Source organism: Chelonoidis abingdonii, chromosome 1 (assembly GCF_003597395.2).
Source record: "Chelonoidis abingdonii isolate Lonesome George chromosome 1, CheloAbing_2.0, whole genome shotgun sequence".
Lineage (NCBI taxonomy): Eukaryota > Metazoa > Chordata > Testudines > Testudinidae > Chelonoidis > Chelonoidis abingdonii.
In genome coordinates this window covers 129,040,612-129,055,515 of record NC_133769.1, presented here as the reverse complement: position 1 = coordinate 129,055,515, position 14,904 = coordinate 129,040,612, and the positions used below count along the sequence as shown (strand labels likewise).

Sequence of the window (14,904 nt, the reverse complement as noted above, 5' to 3'; positions counted from 1 at the left end):
TCTCATTGTTTCCTTGTACTCTCCTGTCTATCTGTATCAGTCTCTTGATTTATACTTCAGTGTTAAGTTTCTTGGGGCAGGGACTATCGTGTGTGTGTGTATGTGTACAGCATCAAGCACAGCGTGTCCTGGTCTATGATTGGGGCCCCTGGGCATTATGGTAATACAAATTATTATTAGTAGTAATTTTATTTATTTATTATGTATTAACTAATAAATATTACTGGTGTGCCCTCCTTCAACTAACCTAAAACTTGACCTCTTGTTTGGCAGGGTAAGATGTGAAAAGTGTGGTATTAGTTCACTTTCCTCCCCTTTTAGTCAGTTTCCTCTTCCCATCTATCCCCCAAATGTTTGGTTTGTTTCATTTGTTATTAGCGAGCCATACATTGTCCTGCACAGCCAGGATCTTTTCAACTTACTGGTTGAGAGGCCTGCTGAACAAAACCCCACATTTGTTAGAAATAATATAATCATATTAGAAGTACAGAATCTTGACAGGCCATCATGGCGTAAGTACATCCCTCTGGAATTAATATGGCCCATTATGTATTTTTTATTTTTGTGTGAATTTTGTGCTGGTAAAGGGTGCTGGGCTCAGAGTCCTGGAGACCAAGAGCTTGATTCTCAGTTGTCCTAAAGTCCCTTTATAGTACTCTAGCAGCGTAGAGATCCTTAAAGTGGATATGAATTTAGTTTGTGACAATTTTAGGCCTTTTTGCACTTTGGAAAAGTAGCCTAAAGGAATGCCAGTGTAAATAAGAATCAGTCCCCAAAACTTCTGTTTACCCATTGAACAGACTCATGCTGGGGATTCTGCCACGATGCCCTTTCAGTGTGCCTTTACTCTGACCTGGAGATTTTTGATCCCCTTTCAGTGTCCATTCTCAGTCCATCATATAAACTAGCTCTGCCATTCTGATGAGGCTGTTTGATTTAAATCTGTTTAGCTGCTTGAAGCTGAAACCATGCGGCATGCCTTTATGAACAATTACCATCTGTGCAATGAAATTAGCGAGAGAGTAGTGCAGCACTTCGTACACTGTATAGAGACACATGGCCGACACGTGGAGTACCTGCGTTTTCTGCAGACAATTGTAAAAGCAGATGGCAAATATGTGAAGAAATGCCAGGATATGGTAATGACAGAGGTATGTTTACTGTTCACATTATATCTGTTTAACACACATACTAATATTCTGAGGTTGCTTTCCTCTGCTGTTAATGCCAGTGAAACAGGCTGGCATTATATGTTTAGAATTTAAAATGTTACCATGAATAATGAATATTTTAGCATACATATTTTTGAGTTAAATCTAATTTAGAAAGGCCATCTGTATAAGTACTAGCCGTAAAATGCAAGAGCTGCAGTGATGGTATGTAGAGCTCTAGTTCTGGGACTTGCAACAGAGAAATATTTGAACTCCATACTCAGTTCTTCATTCTCCTGTGCTGTATCCCATCTACCCAGCAAAATTTACCATTTTGTGGCACTGTATTATAAGAAAACATGCTCCTGCTTACATAGATTCATCCAAACTTTGTTATAATCATTTTGTGGAACCGCATTACAATCCCAAAGGCCAGATTCTGATCTCAGTTCCATTGGTGTAATTCTGGAGCAACTCTGTTGAAGTCAATGGAGTTACTGTGGATTTACCCAGAGTAATGGAGTTCAGAATTTGGCCTGGTAAATTTCACTACATAGACCAGCTCTCAAGGACCAAATCATTATGCCATTGACGTTAGCAGGAAAACACCTATTTGAGTTCTCATGGGAGCATGATTTGATACACATAGGGGTGGACTAGGGTTTTGTGGGGTCATGGGCCAGAGCAAATGGGGGCCCTCCCTACCCCTTCCACCTGCAGTCCCCTCTGCCCCTCCACGCTTCAGCTGGGGAGTGGGGTCAGGGCGCAGGGATTTGCCCCGCTCCGCTTGCCCGGCTCTCCTGACAGCGATCGGGGTCAGGGTATATGGGCTTGCCCGGCTCCATCCACCCAGTGCTTCACACACTTATTCATGCATCTAACTGTAATTATGTGAACTTCATTAACTTCAATGAGACCACTCGTGAGTAAAATTAAATATGAGCTTAAGAGTTGGTAAGATCAGGGCCCAAGTGTTATTTTCATTCCTTTGCAATTTTTTTTCCTGTTGGGGAAAAGAAACTTGAGGTAGAAAACAGAGATGAACAGTAGTCGTGATCTAAGTAGAGTTGAGATGTACAGAAAATTCTCTTTACAGCAATAAAGAAGAAAAACTTCTAATTAACAAAATAAAACTTCATCCTACATGGATAACCTTTAGTGAATTCTATTTCAACTTTTTCAATGTGACTGAAGAGTTTTAACATGTAATATCAATTGCAAGCCTTTGATTTATGTAATTCAAACAATTCTTATGCATTAGTGCTTTTAGAGTTCCTTCCTTCCTACAGTCAGTATCATATAGGTTTTGAGCTTCTCATCATACACAGTTTTCTTTCATTTTTTTTCAATTTAAATACATTTTGTTAGTGGTGAGAGATATTGCCATATTCCCTCTTCAGACTGATTGGATGATGAAAAGAACTTAGCTCTGATGTATGAATCGCAATTCCTTCCATTTTGAGGAGAGGGGTAGAAAGATGACTATTGTGATTTTAGGCAAACGACTTATCTTCCTCCACTTCAGTTGCCCCACCTGTAAACTGGATGTAATGATACTTACCTAGCTCAAAGACTCCTGAGAGGCTACTGTTAGGGAAGTGCTTTGAGGTTCTTGGATGAAAGGTTGCCATATCCGCGCAAATGTTATTACAAAAGAGAAAACAGAACTTATTTGGGGCCCTTTGACCAATCAATGGAACAACAGAGCTTTCTCATATGTCTTTGTTCCAGAATGATGTACATTACAGAATGTCAACAGCTAATCCAAAACTGATCATCCTTGTTGATATTTAGCTAGACTGCCTAACTGCTTAATTGTGACTTACTCATATGGGACAAAATGCTGCAGCATTTTCTCAGTCAAAACTGTGAGTGGGAATTTTATCTGACCTTGTGTTGGAGGCTTCTTAGAATTCCTTTCGCGAGGACATTCAAATGTATAATTTTATGCTTGGATCAATGTTTGGTTCCCTTTCCAGGTCACCTTTAAACTGGAGGGGAAATAGTTGGGTGGGTAACTTGGAAAATAAGGTACTTTTCTGCTTCCATTACCTTTATGATGATGATTTTATTCCACTTGCACTATACTTGCTGATGCAGCATCCTCTCTTTTCTGTGTGGTGTTCATGTCTTCACATTGAAAGTTCCCTCACGGTCACAACACAATTAGCTCTGTATTCCATTGCCTTATCCAACATCTTGCTTCATGCATTCAATAAATTAATCTAATTTTTCAGCAGCTGATCATTCTGTACACAGTGTAGCGGATATATGGCATTCAAGGCACATTTTAGCAAGTGACTCTGGGCCAGGTTGTGTCTAGCTCTTAAATGTGGCAGCGTGCAAGGAATCTGTAAATGGCTTATGTAAGGGCCAAATACTAGACTTGGTTGACATACGGAAAAATATTCTTATGAAAATTTCAAAGTTGTTTCCCTCTTGCAGGATTTGATATGGAACCATTTCTTAATTATTTTTTGAAAAAAGTTAAAATTTCATATTTTAAAATTTGTATTCCTCCCCCTTCTCCCTCCTTTTTCATTTTTGTCACTTAGAACAATAAAATAAATGATGTTTGGGTTATTACTTCCCCCCCCCAACTTTATCATTTTTCCTGTTCTCACTCTAACTTTTCCAAAACTGAAGAAGCTTTCAAAGTTTTTTTTTTTGTTTTTTTTTTGTTTTAGTTTTGGAAAACTTAAGATGTGGCAAAAGAGGGTGGGGGGGGAAATCCTAGATGACACTAATTCTGTTGCATTCAATGGTTAAAGGAGAAAAAACAAAATTCAGAAAATTCTGAACTTCAAAATTTGAAAATTTCAAGTTTTGGTGAAAAACTGGAAAATTTAATGAAAAGTTTTGTGATTTTTTTTTTTAAAGTTTTTCTCTTTTTCCAAAGAGCCTATTTTTCATCCCTCCCACGTGCAAAATATGTCAAACGAAAAATTTCAGGCAGCTCTACCAGGTACAGTTGCCACCCTTGCACTTGGGGATGCCTAAGAACTGCCCCTCTCCATCTCCCCTAAGGGTGCACTATGCCCCAGAGGGGATGGGGGAAAATGCAAGGCTATGGCCCTGTATGAACTCTATGGCAGCTGATGAAGTAGCATTGGCACAGTAGAGAGAGTAAGCTGCAAGCCCCCAAGGGATGTAGCAGCAGATGTATTGAATGCGCTGGGAGAACTCGGAGGATAACTCTGTCTACTTGGGACAAAACTTTTCTCTGAGATTCACCAGGATGTTGCTGCACCACCGTGTACCCTGACTCTGGGATGTCTCTAACTGGCATGTCTGAGCCCTCCAGGATGAATGAGTTACTCATATTACTCACATCTCACATATCTAGCTGCAGCCTTTTTTTCATTTTAAAGGGAATCAGTGGCCTTACATTAACAATACTAGGATGCAGATGGTCTCTAGTACATAGAGAAGGAAAGGATAGTTATGTGTTTAAGGCACTGGCCTGGGACACAGAAGACCCGGATTCAATTCTTGTATTTGCCACCGGCTTGCTGGGTGAGCTTTGGCATGCCATTTAATCTGTGCCTCAGTTCCCCATCTATGAAATGGGGATGATAATACTTCCCAACCTCACATCAGTGTGGGGGTTACATTAATTAACGTTTAAGTGACGCTTAGGTGCTCTGATGGGAGCGGTATACATACGTAGAAAAATGTAGGCATAGATAGGAATCTAGAGTAACTCTGTTGAATTTCACTCTGAATCAATTGACTTCAGTGGAGTTATTCCAGATGTGCATGCATGCAATTGAGATAATGTATGCTCAGTTAGCCGAATTCTACTTTTCCTAGTGTCCTGTATATAATAGAAATTTTGCACATTGCGAGACAAAATGAATCATTAGAAAGTGAACACAATGTGGGGCGCTTGAGCAGTTGGGCAGACTTTCATACTATCATTTCAGCTGATCAATGGAGGTGAAGATGTGTTGATATTTTACAATGATAGAGCATCATTTCCAGTCCTTCTACAAATGATGTGCTCAGAGCGAGACCGAGCAGATGAGAGTGGACCCTTAGCCTACCACGTCACGCTTGTGGAACTGCTAGCAGCATGTACCGAAGGAAAGAATGTATATACGGAGATCAAGTGCAATTCACTCCTGCCACTGGATGACATAGTGAGAGTGGTAACCCATGATGACTGCATACCAGAGGTAAGCCTGACGAGACAATGCAGCAACTGAAGAATTATTGTAAATAGAAAAACATTTTCAGATCTTCTAAAAAAAAAAAAAAAAAAAAAAATAGGTTGAATATTTGTCCAGAAAGCAGTCTCATCTGTTCACCTGTGCTGTTTATTAAGCTGCACGAATGAGAGAGTAAATCAGAACATTTTCCAGAAGTAAACTGTTACATGAAACAATACAATGATGGCTGAGTTTGCCATGCTAAAATATCCCCACTGCATGAGTTGGGAGGTATGAGGTGAAGTCAATGGGAGTTTTGCCTTGATGGGGCCAGGATTTCACCCAGGGTGTCAAGTGCCTTTATTCATAGCAAGTACAGGCTCAGTCCTGTAAACACTACCAAACATAGTTCAACGCTACTGTGAACTAAACTGTAAACCCTGTATATAATAGAAACCACTTCAAGCCAGGGGGTACGGCAGCACCCTTAGTTCCAGTACCTATGTTTCATAATTCAGCAGGAGCTGGCTCAGACTCTACACTTGGGTTGATGAAGTCAGTGGGACATTGCACAGCAATTGGCCCGTGAGTTATCAGCTGGGGACTGGGGATCTCTGATCTTTTCACAGGATCGGGTAATTTGACAGTAAAGAAGCACATCATGCTTTGTGGTCATTTTTACCACAATACGATATTTTCTTGGGTGAAAATATTTAGATGTATTTAAATAGCTGCCATTAGTTTAGGAAAAAACAGCTTTTCTATTTACTGCATTAAATTTATTGTCTATTATCCCTACTTTGGACTGTCAAAAATAATTTAAAAATGTATTATACATATGTTACATCCAAAGTATGTTAAAAGAACGTTAAGATTGCAAAGCCAAGCTTTCAAAAGTTAAAAAATGCCAGAACTAAGGCTGCCTGTGCTACCTTAATTTGGCCTTCTTGTGTGTTATGGATTATGATACAGTTTTCACATGATCACATACTATTTTTTCCACTAGACCCTTGTGCCATTCAGGGAACAGGATGGACAGCGCTCATTTAACGAGCAGCTCTTCCCTATTTTGTTTTATCCTCATTATTTAATATGTGGCCCTAGGCCTTATTTACTGCATTAAATTCTTTTAATCTAGTGTTTTTTGTATATAATACATATATGTTCATTCATCTCCTGCATATATGAAAGGGCCGTTTCTCTATCCTTATTCTCCTTAAGGTGGCTCTTACCTTCAACGTGGTCACACTCTCATTTTTTGTCTGGACTTGGCTTCTATGCCTCTGCTTCTCCCTCTTCTCTCTCTGCTGATGGTCTCTTCATCGTTTCCTTTAATGGCTCCTCATCCTTCCCTCTTCTTCTTCTGAGGGTCCCTCGTGGTTCTTTACTCCATCCCCTACTCTTCCCTCTTGGCAGCCACCCTGTTGATGTACCCCAACTTAGCCCTGTCTGTCCAGTCTTACATCTCGAGTTGCCTTTCTGTCAGGCACTGTAGATCTCAAACTCAAGCCTACAGGACTGCTGAGTGGGAGCTGCACCACCACAATGCACAGGCTGAGGAGGAAACTGCTGGTAATACCCCATCACCAGAAGCTGATTCAGTAGGGTCAGATGACTAACAGCATAATGTTGGTTGGAGCCCACTGGGTATAAAGCTTCCTGTTCCTGTCCCATCCCTTGTCTGAGCAACTAGACAGTAAGCCTGTTGCTGCCCAGACCTCTGAGACCAAGTCCCAACCCTTGTTCCTGCTTCCTCACTCTAGCTTTGATTCTTGGCATTATCCCAACCTGGACATTACTCCTGGCTCAGACCACTAGGTCAGATCACCCATGTTAGGGGCCCTGACAGCCTGCTCAGATCAAGTTCAGTCTCGTCCGAGACTTGTCATTGAATCCCTGGACTGAGTGTGGACATCGCAGGGGTTCTCGCCTTGCTATTGCTCCAGGGCCCTGAGAGTCCACAGGAGTAGATTGTTGCCCTCCAAGCAGAAAACCAGAAATTGAGGGACAAAATACAACAGCTGCAGATGGGAAATTGTTCCTTGCAGTAGCAAGCTAAAGCACTCGTGTTGAATTTTTGGGGTTCAGCCTGTCAGTGGATGAATCCTCAGAAAGTATCTGCAGTTCAGATTGGGCCAAATTCTGGAGCATCCAAAGGTTCATGGGGTTTGCCAACTTTGAGAAGTTTGGAATGAACCTCCTGTAAAAAGTCACTGTCCCTGTAACTGGCATCCCCTGTAAACCTGCAAGCTTCCACTGCGCCCAGAGACCCACCAGACCTTCAAATGCGTGAAGGTAACTTTAACGTCTGCTGGGTGTCCAGTTGCCGTCTCAGATTCCTTCTCTCCAAACTAGGCTTATCTTTCCTCCTAACACATTTCTTCTCCCTCTCTTTGCAATTCTACTGTTCATTCTGTCTCTTAGGCCTGCAGCCTTTGTCTAATCTTTACTCTCCTCTGAATCCTCTCACTCCTGCTCCCAATCCAATCTCTTTTGAAATTCTGTAATTTTTTCCTTTTTAACATCACCTAAATCTACTCCTTTTCTTTTTCTCCTCCCATCATTCTCAGGTCCTCTTCTCTTTATCACTGTAACCTCCGGTTTGGTTATTCGGCACATCAGCTGGCACATTTCAGTCAGTCCAAAATGCTACTGCTGACATCATTTTGCCCTTTACTCTTCCTCAAATTCTCCATTGGCTTCCCATCTTTCTGCATCTCATTTGTGCTTCTGTTCCCCACCGGCAAGATTCTGTGTAATTTTGCCTCCAAAGACATTTCTGCTGTTCTTTCCACGTACTTCCTTTCTTGTTTCTATTACTCTTCATCTCTTCATTTGCCAATCACCCTTTCTTCTTCAGCTCTCCCCCCTGAGTCGTAAGCAGCCCCTCCTGTCTTCTCCTTGTTAATAATCCCCACATCCTCCCTTGTCTAAACTGGTGTCTGTTACCTTGTCCTATTTGTCCTGACTTAGACTGTGGGCTTTTGGGAGATTGTCGTAATCTCTGCAAAATGCCTTTCAAATCAATGACATTATATAAATAACTTAATGAGTGAGTTGTACAGAAAGGTGAGCATATATCATGTTATTGTGAGCAGTGAACCACTTCGTTAAATTCCAAACGCTGTAGTCCAGTTACTATGTTGCATGCAGATTGTGAGCATTAAAAGAGTTGAAAAGAGAAAGCAGGGAAGGTGGCATGGCTGTATGCAAACAGCAGACTGAACTTTCTGTGAAATGGCCTTACAAAGTTTCCTTCTCTGCGCATTCCAAGGACTCTAAATACAAGAGACCCTAGAGCATTAATCTGCCTAAATTTTGAATCCCCATTTAATGTTACAGGATGATCTGGTAGAGACACCTATTATTAAGGCTGCACAACACTTTTGCCATTAATAGTTCCCATTTTCAGTTCCTTGTATCTTTGCCAAACTTACCATAAGAATTGAAATTTTCCATCTTTGTGCTCTATCTCAGGCTGCAATTATTTTGGTAGTTTCTGCAAAAGTGGCTCAAACGCCTAAGGGAAAATAAATGGTTTTGCCAATGTTAAATTTTTCCAACCGTTCCTTTTGAAGTGCTCTGGTGCCTCCAGGATTTGGAGCAGGAGCTTGAATTTAACAAGCAATGATCCCGTCATCAGAAATATGCCTTTTGTTGTCCCCATGAAAATACATCCAGATTTGGCAGTCAGAAGCCTCTGAAAATTGCTAATGCTCAGTAGAGATTTTAGTGGCAAACCTCTAACATTTCATCTGCATTCAGAATGCTCCAGCTCCACAAATCTCCCTAACATGCCAGGTGCATGGGCATGTTCCAGGCACAGAGCTAGAGTTCAAGTTGGCAGGATTATGCGGCAATAACAGCTACAGCTGCCACCCTCTTCTTTGGTCTAGGTGAGATGTGCTATGGACCAGGAGGAGACTGAGTTAGTCTTATTTCTTCTCCTACTGGTATTAATAATTATATGTACTTTACACTCTTTTTATAACTTCATAACTCTTCAGGGGCAGGCAGGTATCATTTTTCCATTTTACAGCTGAGGTAATTGTGAGGTTGCACAAGGACATTTCTGGCAAAACTGGTTATAGAACCTGGGGCCATATTCAGTACTGCCTCCCCTAAGTGGTATAGCATAGAGCATGCAGCAAGGGCTTTAAATTACTTTTGTGCATCCCAGATTCTGGGCTGTTTAAGGGACCAGCCAAGACACCCATATAAGCAAGAGCGGTTAGCAGCCCTAACTTAGCTCAGTGTTACCTAGTTGCTTATGGGCTTCTCCGTAGCCCAGAATTGCTGAAACACCCTGTGATCTGGCCACCACATTGCTTCCCCCAACATTGGGCACTATGAGGTAGATGAAATTCCGTGCTGATAAATGCAAAGTAATGCACACTGGAGAACATAGTCCCAACTATATATACAAAACAATGGGGTCTAAATTAGCTGTTGCCACTCAAGAAAGGGATCTTGAAGTCACCATGGATCGTGCTCTGAAAACATCCGCTCAATGTACAGCAGCAATCAAAAAAGCTATCAGAATGTTAGGAACCATTAGGAAAGGATAGATAATAAGACAGTAAATATCATAATGCAACTGTGTAAATCCATGGTGAGGCCATACCTTGAATACTGTATGCAGTCCTGGTTGCCCCATTTTAAAAAAGATATATTAGAAATGGAAAAGGTACAGAGACAACAAAAATGATTAATGGAACACCTTCCATATGAGGAGAGATTAAAAACACTGAGACTATTCAGCTTGGAAAAGAGACAACTAAGAGGGGATATGGTACAGGTCTATAAGTGAATATAGAAGTATTATTTACCCCTTCACGTAACACAATAATCAGAGGTCACCCAATGAAATTAATAGGCAGTAGGGTTAAAACAAACAAAAGGAAGTACTTCTTCACACAACGCAGTCAATCTGTGGAATTCGTTGCCAGGGGATGTTGTGGAGGCCAAAAGTAAAACTGGTTCAAAAAGGAATTATAAGTTTATGGAGGACAGGTCCGTCAGTGGCTATTAGCCAAGATGATCAGGGATGTAATCCTATGCTCTGGGTGTTCCAAAGCCTCTGACTGCCAGATGCTGGGACTGGATGACAAGTAGTGTGACCAGATGTCCTGATTTTATAGGGACAGTCCCAATATTTGGGATTTTATCTTGTATAGGTGCCTATTACCCCCCACATCCTGTGCCCGATTTTTCACACTTGCTGTCTGGTCACTCTTAACCCCTTTTCTGCCAGTGAGGGGAAGCTGCACCATCACAGAACTTTCCTAGGGAACAACTCTGCCCTTCTTTTTAAAGCACTAGATAAAGATGCAGGAAATTCTGAGTTGTATTCCTAGCTCTGCTACAGACTTCATGTGTGATATTGGGCAAGAGTGTCATCATGCATATGCAAAAGGAAGTCAAATTACAGTTGCATTGAAACATTTTACATACTGATGGCTTTCATTGTCACATTTTCATGAGATTTTTTATATTTGCTGCTCTTACAGGTGAAGATTGCATATGTGAACTTTGTTAATCACTGTTATGTGGACACTGAGGTGGAAATGAAGGAAATCTATGCTAGTAACCACATTTGGAAATTATTTGAGAACTTCCTTGTTGATATGGCAAGGGTAAGTTTTATGATGCGTTGCATATTACAGTATGCACATTTAAGATAGCTAAATGGGCAATAACTTTTCTGCTTGAACTTCATATGTTCTATTAACCATATTTTCAAACGGATGAGATGGTGAAATGAATGAAATCTTCTTTAATGGTGCATAATTTCAATTACAATTTTCTTACCATTACTTAACCTGTTTTATCTCAAGCACTGCCATCCTTTTAACAAGGCACATCAGAACCCTGGAGATGCTTTTCATTTTTTTAAGATAAAGGTATGAACTGGATTTGGCTAGGTTGTGGATGTGAGAGACTCATTGTATATCAGCAAGATCAATCTCATAATGATTGTGGGTCTAGGAACATTTATTACACATCATTATACAGGTCATTAAAATTGCAATTGTCCTTGGTGCTCCTGTGCTCTCTTCGGATAGTAGGGCTCACAGGGCAAGAGACTATACCCTTGGTTGGTCACCTCAGCTAGCTGATTTATCCTACTGCCATCACTGTCTGCCCTTTTTCATGTGCAGCTTCTTGACAAAAGTGGCAATTATAGTTCCACGTTTTTTCAAGCTCCTAGCTCTTACTGCCTAAAACAATCTGTGGCATCAGACTATGTGACACTGTCAATTACTACTCTAAGCATTATGTGAAAGCCTAGATTTGGAGCCTAAAGGAGTTTCCTGGGCTATGTCTAGGCTACGGACCTCACAGCAGCACTGCTGTAGCACTACAGCTGTGCCACTGTAAGGTCTCCTGTGTCACCACTCTGTGCCGGCGGGAGAGAGCTCTTCTGCCAGTATAAGTAAGCCACTGCCACTCATTGGGGGTGGATCTATGATGGCAGGAAGTGTGTACTGCCGACAAAACACTGTCCACACTGGCATTTCTGTTGGTGAAATGTATGTCAATTGGGGGGTGTTTTTCACACCCCTGACTGACAAAATTTTACTGACAAAAGCACTAGTGTAGACATAGCCTTGGTGTCATCATACTTGCCATTTAAGTACATTAAGAATGGTCATAACTGATGATCTCTGCTTACGAGAGGCCTCGGAGGTAGACTAACAGATGTGTTTGCAAGGTTAGGAAGATTAAAATGCACTAGCAGAGACGTGGGGAAGCTTGTGTAACCCAGTGGTTTAGTGTGCGTTACATGCCCCCTTTCTAGAGACTGAGCCATGTAACTATAAGAGCCTAATGCTAATGGAGTTACTCCTTTAGTTTTAAGTGGTAGAGGTCCATGCTTTTAATGCTGAAGGCCCTGGATTCAATCCCTGATGCTGAACAACTGTTTGGACGTGAGAGCTGTTCTGCTTTTACAGCACAACTCTAAACTGGGTGCCTGGCTTTGTCCTTTACATTTTATGGCACTAAATTCTCACTCCTTGTGTTTTCTTTAGTTTAAATTAAAAAAAAAAAAGAAAAAAGAGGTGAAAGAACTGCAATTGAATTGTGCGGTGGGCTTTCACACCAAAATAATAGTGCTTCATGAAATAGTTTCTTTGAAACCTATCATCAGAAAATAGCACACTCCTGTAGTTAGCACGATTTATAGCCTAGAGAAGAATAAGTTCAGATATTTGTGCAGTACAATAGGTGCTCGAGCCTCTTCACCTCTCTATGAAGCAGACAAATAGATTTTTATTTATTTATTTTTTTGCTAAGTGTTTCAGGGAACAGGATAATGTGGCTATGTCTGTGTGCTTCTCACTTTTGGAGAAGGCCATCAGTAATGAGACCTCTGCAAACCCTACACAGCTGCTGTCTGTCTTGTTTCTGTAGCTGTTCCTACAGTGAGACCCCTTCTGGGCAATCCAAGATCAGTTGAGAAAGAAGATCAGACTCTTTGTTGGAGGGGATTCTAGGCTTTAACCTCTCTGACTCACAGCCAGCAGCACTTTCTTCTGTTTAATCCCTTTCCCACAGAGGGTTGCTCTTAGCTGACATGGTGCAATTCTGATCCTCCAGTAGCAGCATCCACACACCTCTGTGTGCTTTAACTCTGTAATAGGACCATTTTTATAGAAGCAGACGTATATAGGGAGGCACGTCTCTACCCATTCTGCTACTCCAACCCAGAGACTTTCTTGGGCAGAGACCACCCATCGCGTTAAATTGTGCCAAATAGTGTAGAGGTTTGGACATCAGATGAGCGTGGCACTATCAAGATCATTTGCACTTTGTCCTCTGATAAGAGAAATTAAACTCCAGCTCTTCGGAGAGAAATAGTGAGTGTGTTGTTAATGCATTGTGCTGCCTAGCTCACCAACCGTCCCTTTATTCTTTGTTGGGTGTGCCCTACCCAAAAAAATGGCAAAAGGGCACTTTTGTGTTGCTGTTCTGCAAAGTGCTCTGGGTAACTGCCTGATTAGTTCCTTTCATTTCTTGGTTAGTAGCTCCTTTTTCTTTTTCCCCATTTAGCTAAAAGAGCATGTCAAAAATGCCCTCTTCTCTTCCATGGTTCAGCCAGGCCATCTGGGCAACCAAATTTTCAAAGTTGTTGAGTGTATTTGCTGAGACCTGCTTTTCAGGGCTGAGGCAGTGTCCACATGTTGCAAATACATCAGCTTTATGTCGCCATCAGGACTGTTAGAAGGCTTCATGAATGGATATTATGACAGCTCTCAAAATAGTTAGAAGAATCCTTTGATCCTCTATGTTCCGTGAGCTAAAAGAGAGAGCTGCTGTTGTGGGGAGGGAGGGAAATGCTTTTCTTTTAGCTTCTACAACTGCCTGTCAGTGGAGGGCCTGGGACCTAGGAGTCTGTGTTGTTAGAGAGCTCTAAGGTGGAAGATGGCTAGTGGTATCCTCCGGCTGGATTTCTTTCTTTTTCCATTTGAAATGTTGACCAGTTATGTTATCGGATTCAAGATCCAGTAAAGAGTGAGAGATAATAAGGGGTGAGGGAGGATCATAGGAGTGCCATTCTGTTATGGGGTCTGTGATGGAATAACATGGATCCCTTCAGTGGCTTTCCAGCAGTGCTTTCCCCCTCACTTGTCTAGAAAATCTTCAAAGCATTTTGTAATTTAGTTTTGGCAGTTGGTAAAATCGCCATGCCAGCACCGTGCAGCTCCCTGTATTCCTGTTGGGATCCTGAATGTTGAGCCTCAGAGCTACTGGTTCCAGCAGAAATTGGCTTGCAGCTTAGTTAAAGGCAGAAGCACATCTAGATGGATGTAGGTCTGTGATCTTTTCAAAAAATTTTGATTCGTAACTCAACCGTCATTTACCTCCACTAGAGCTGTGGGAAAAATGTCACACCTCTACTGACACTAGTGGGTTTATTATCTCACTTTTATGGTATAGCTACTGTTGCTTTTCTGTCTACATAACCATTCCCATTCTTGCTGCTGGGGAAAAAACACTACACACGCTCTGTGCCTTGCTGTTTTTGTACATTAAAATCAAGCAAGCCTTTTCCAGGGTCCTTCATGCCTCTGGGTCTTACCTTGCTCTCTGAAGACTCCCCTAACTCATAGACTTTAAAGTCCGAAGGCACCATTATGATCATCTAGTCTGACCTCCTGCAGAATGCAGGCCACAGAATCTCACCCACCCGCTCCCGTAACAAACCCCTAACTGCCTCATGCCTGTAATGTGCCTTGTATTGTCCACTCACATGGTGTTCTACTCAAAATTTATTTGTATTACAGTAAATTTGTTTTTTTTTTAAGTAGTGTCCCTATGGGTGCTCCACTGTAGCTGTGCTTCCATTCCTGTGCTGCTGATTGGAGAACTTTGATAGCAGTGTCCATTCGGCCTGCACATGCATTGGCCCTCTCATTGTGCTCTGCCGTGAGGCTAACCAGCATTGGGTGAGCAAATCCTCCACAGTTCCTTCTCACCCACTCCTGGCTAGAGACGGTGCTTTTAGATGTCAGTTTATTGGATCATTAGCCCACTAAATACTTGCTAATCAATCTTTTAATTTCTTTTGTTGCTATTACTTAGGGCTGGTCTATACT

The 14,904-nt window shown here is 41.6% G+C and overlaps 1 protein-coding gene across 1 annotated transcript in view; it reads left to right on the top strand.

The window, feature by feature from the left end:
* The window catches only part of ITPR2 (inositol 1,4,5-trisphosphate receptor type 2), a 357,167-nt gene that overhangs the window by 169,040 nt on the left and 173,223 nt on the right, over window positions 1–14,904 (top strand). Inside the window, exons 30-32 of the mRNA XM_032767262.2 lie at window positions 951–1,151; window positions 5,078–5,329; window positions 10,813–10,938. Coding sequence (XP_032623153.1) covers window positions 951–1,151; window positions 5,078–5,329; window positions 10,813–10,938 — 579 coding nt within the window. The remainder of the gene's footprint in view (window positions 1–950; window positions 1,152–5,077; window positions 5,330–10,812; window positions 10,939–14,904) is intronic.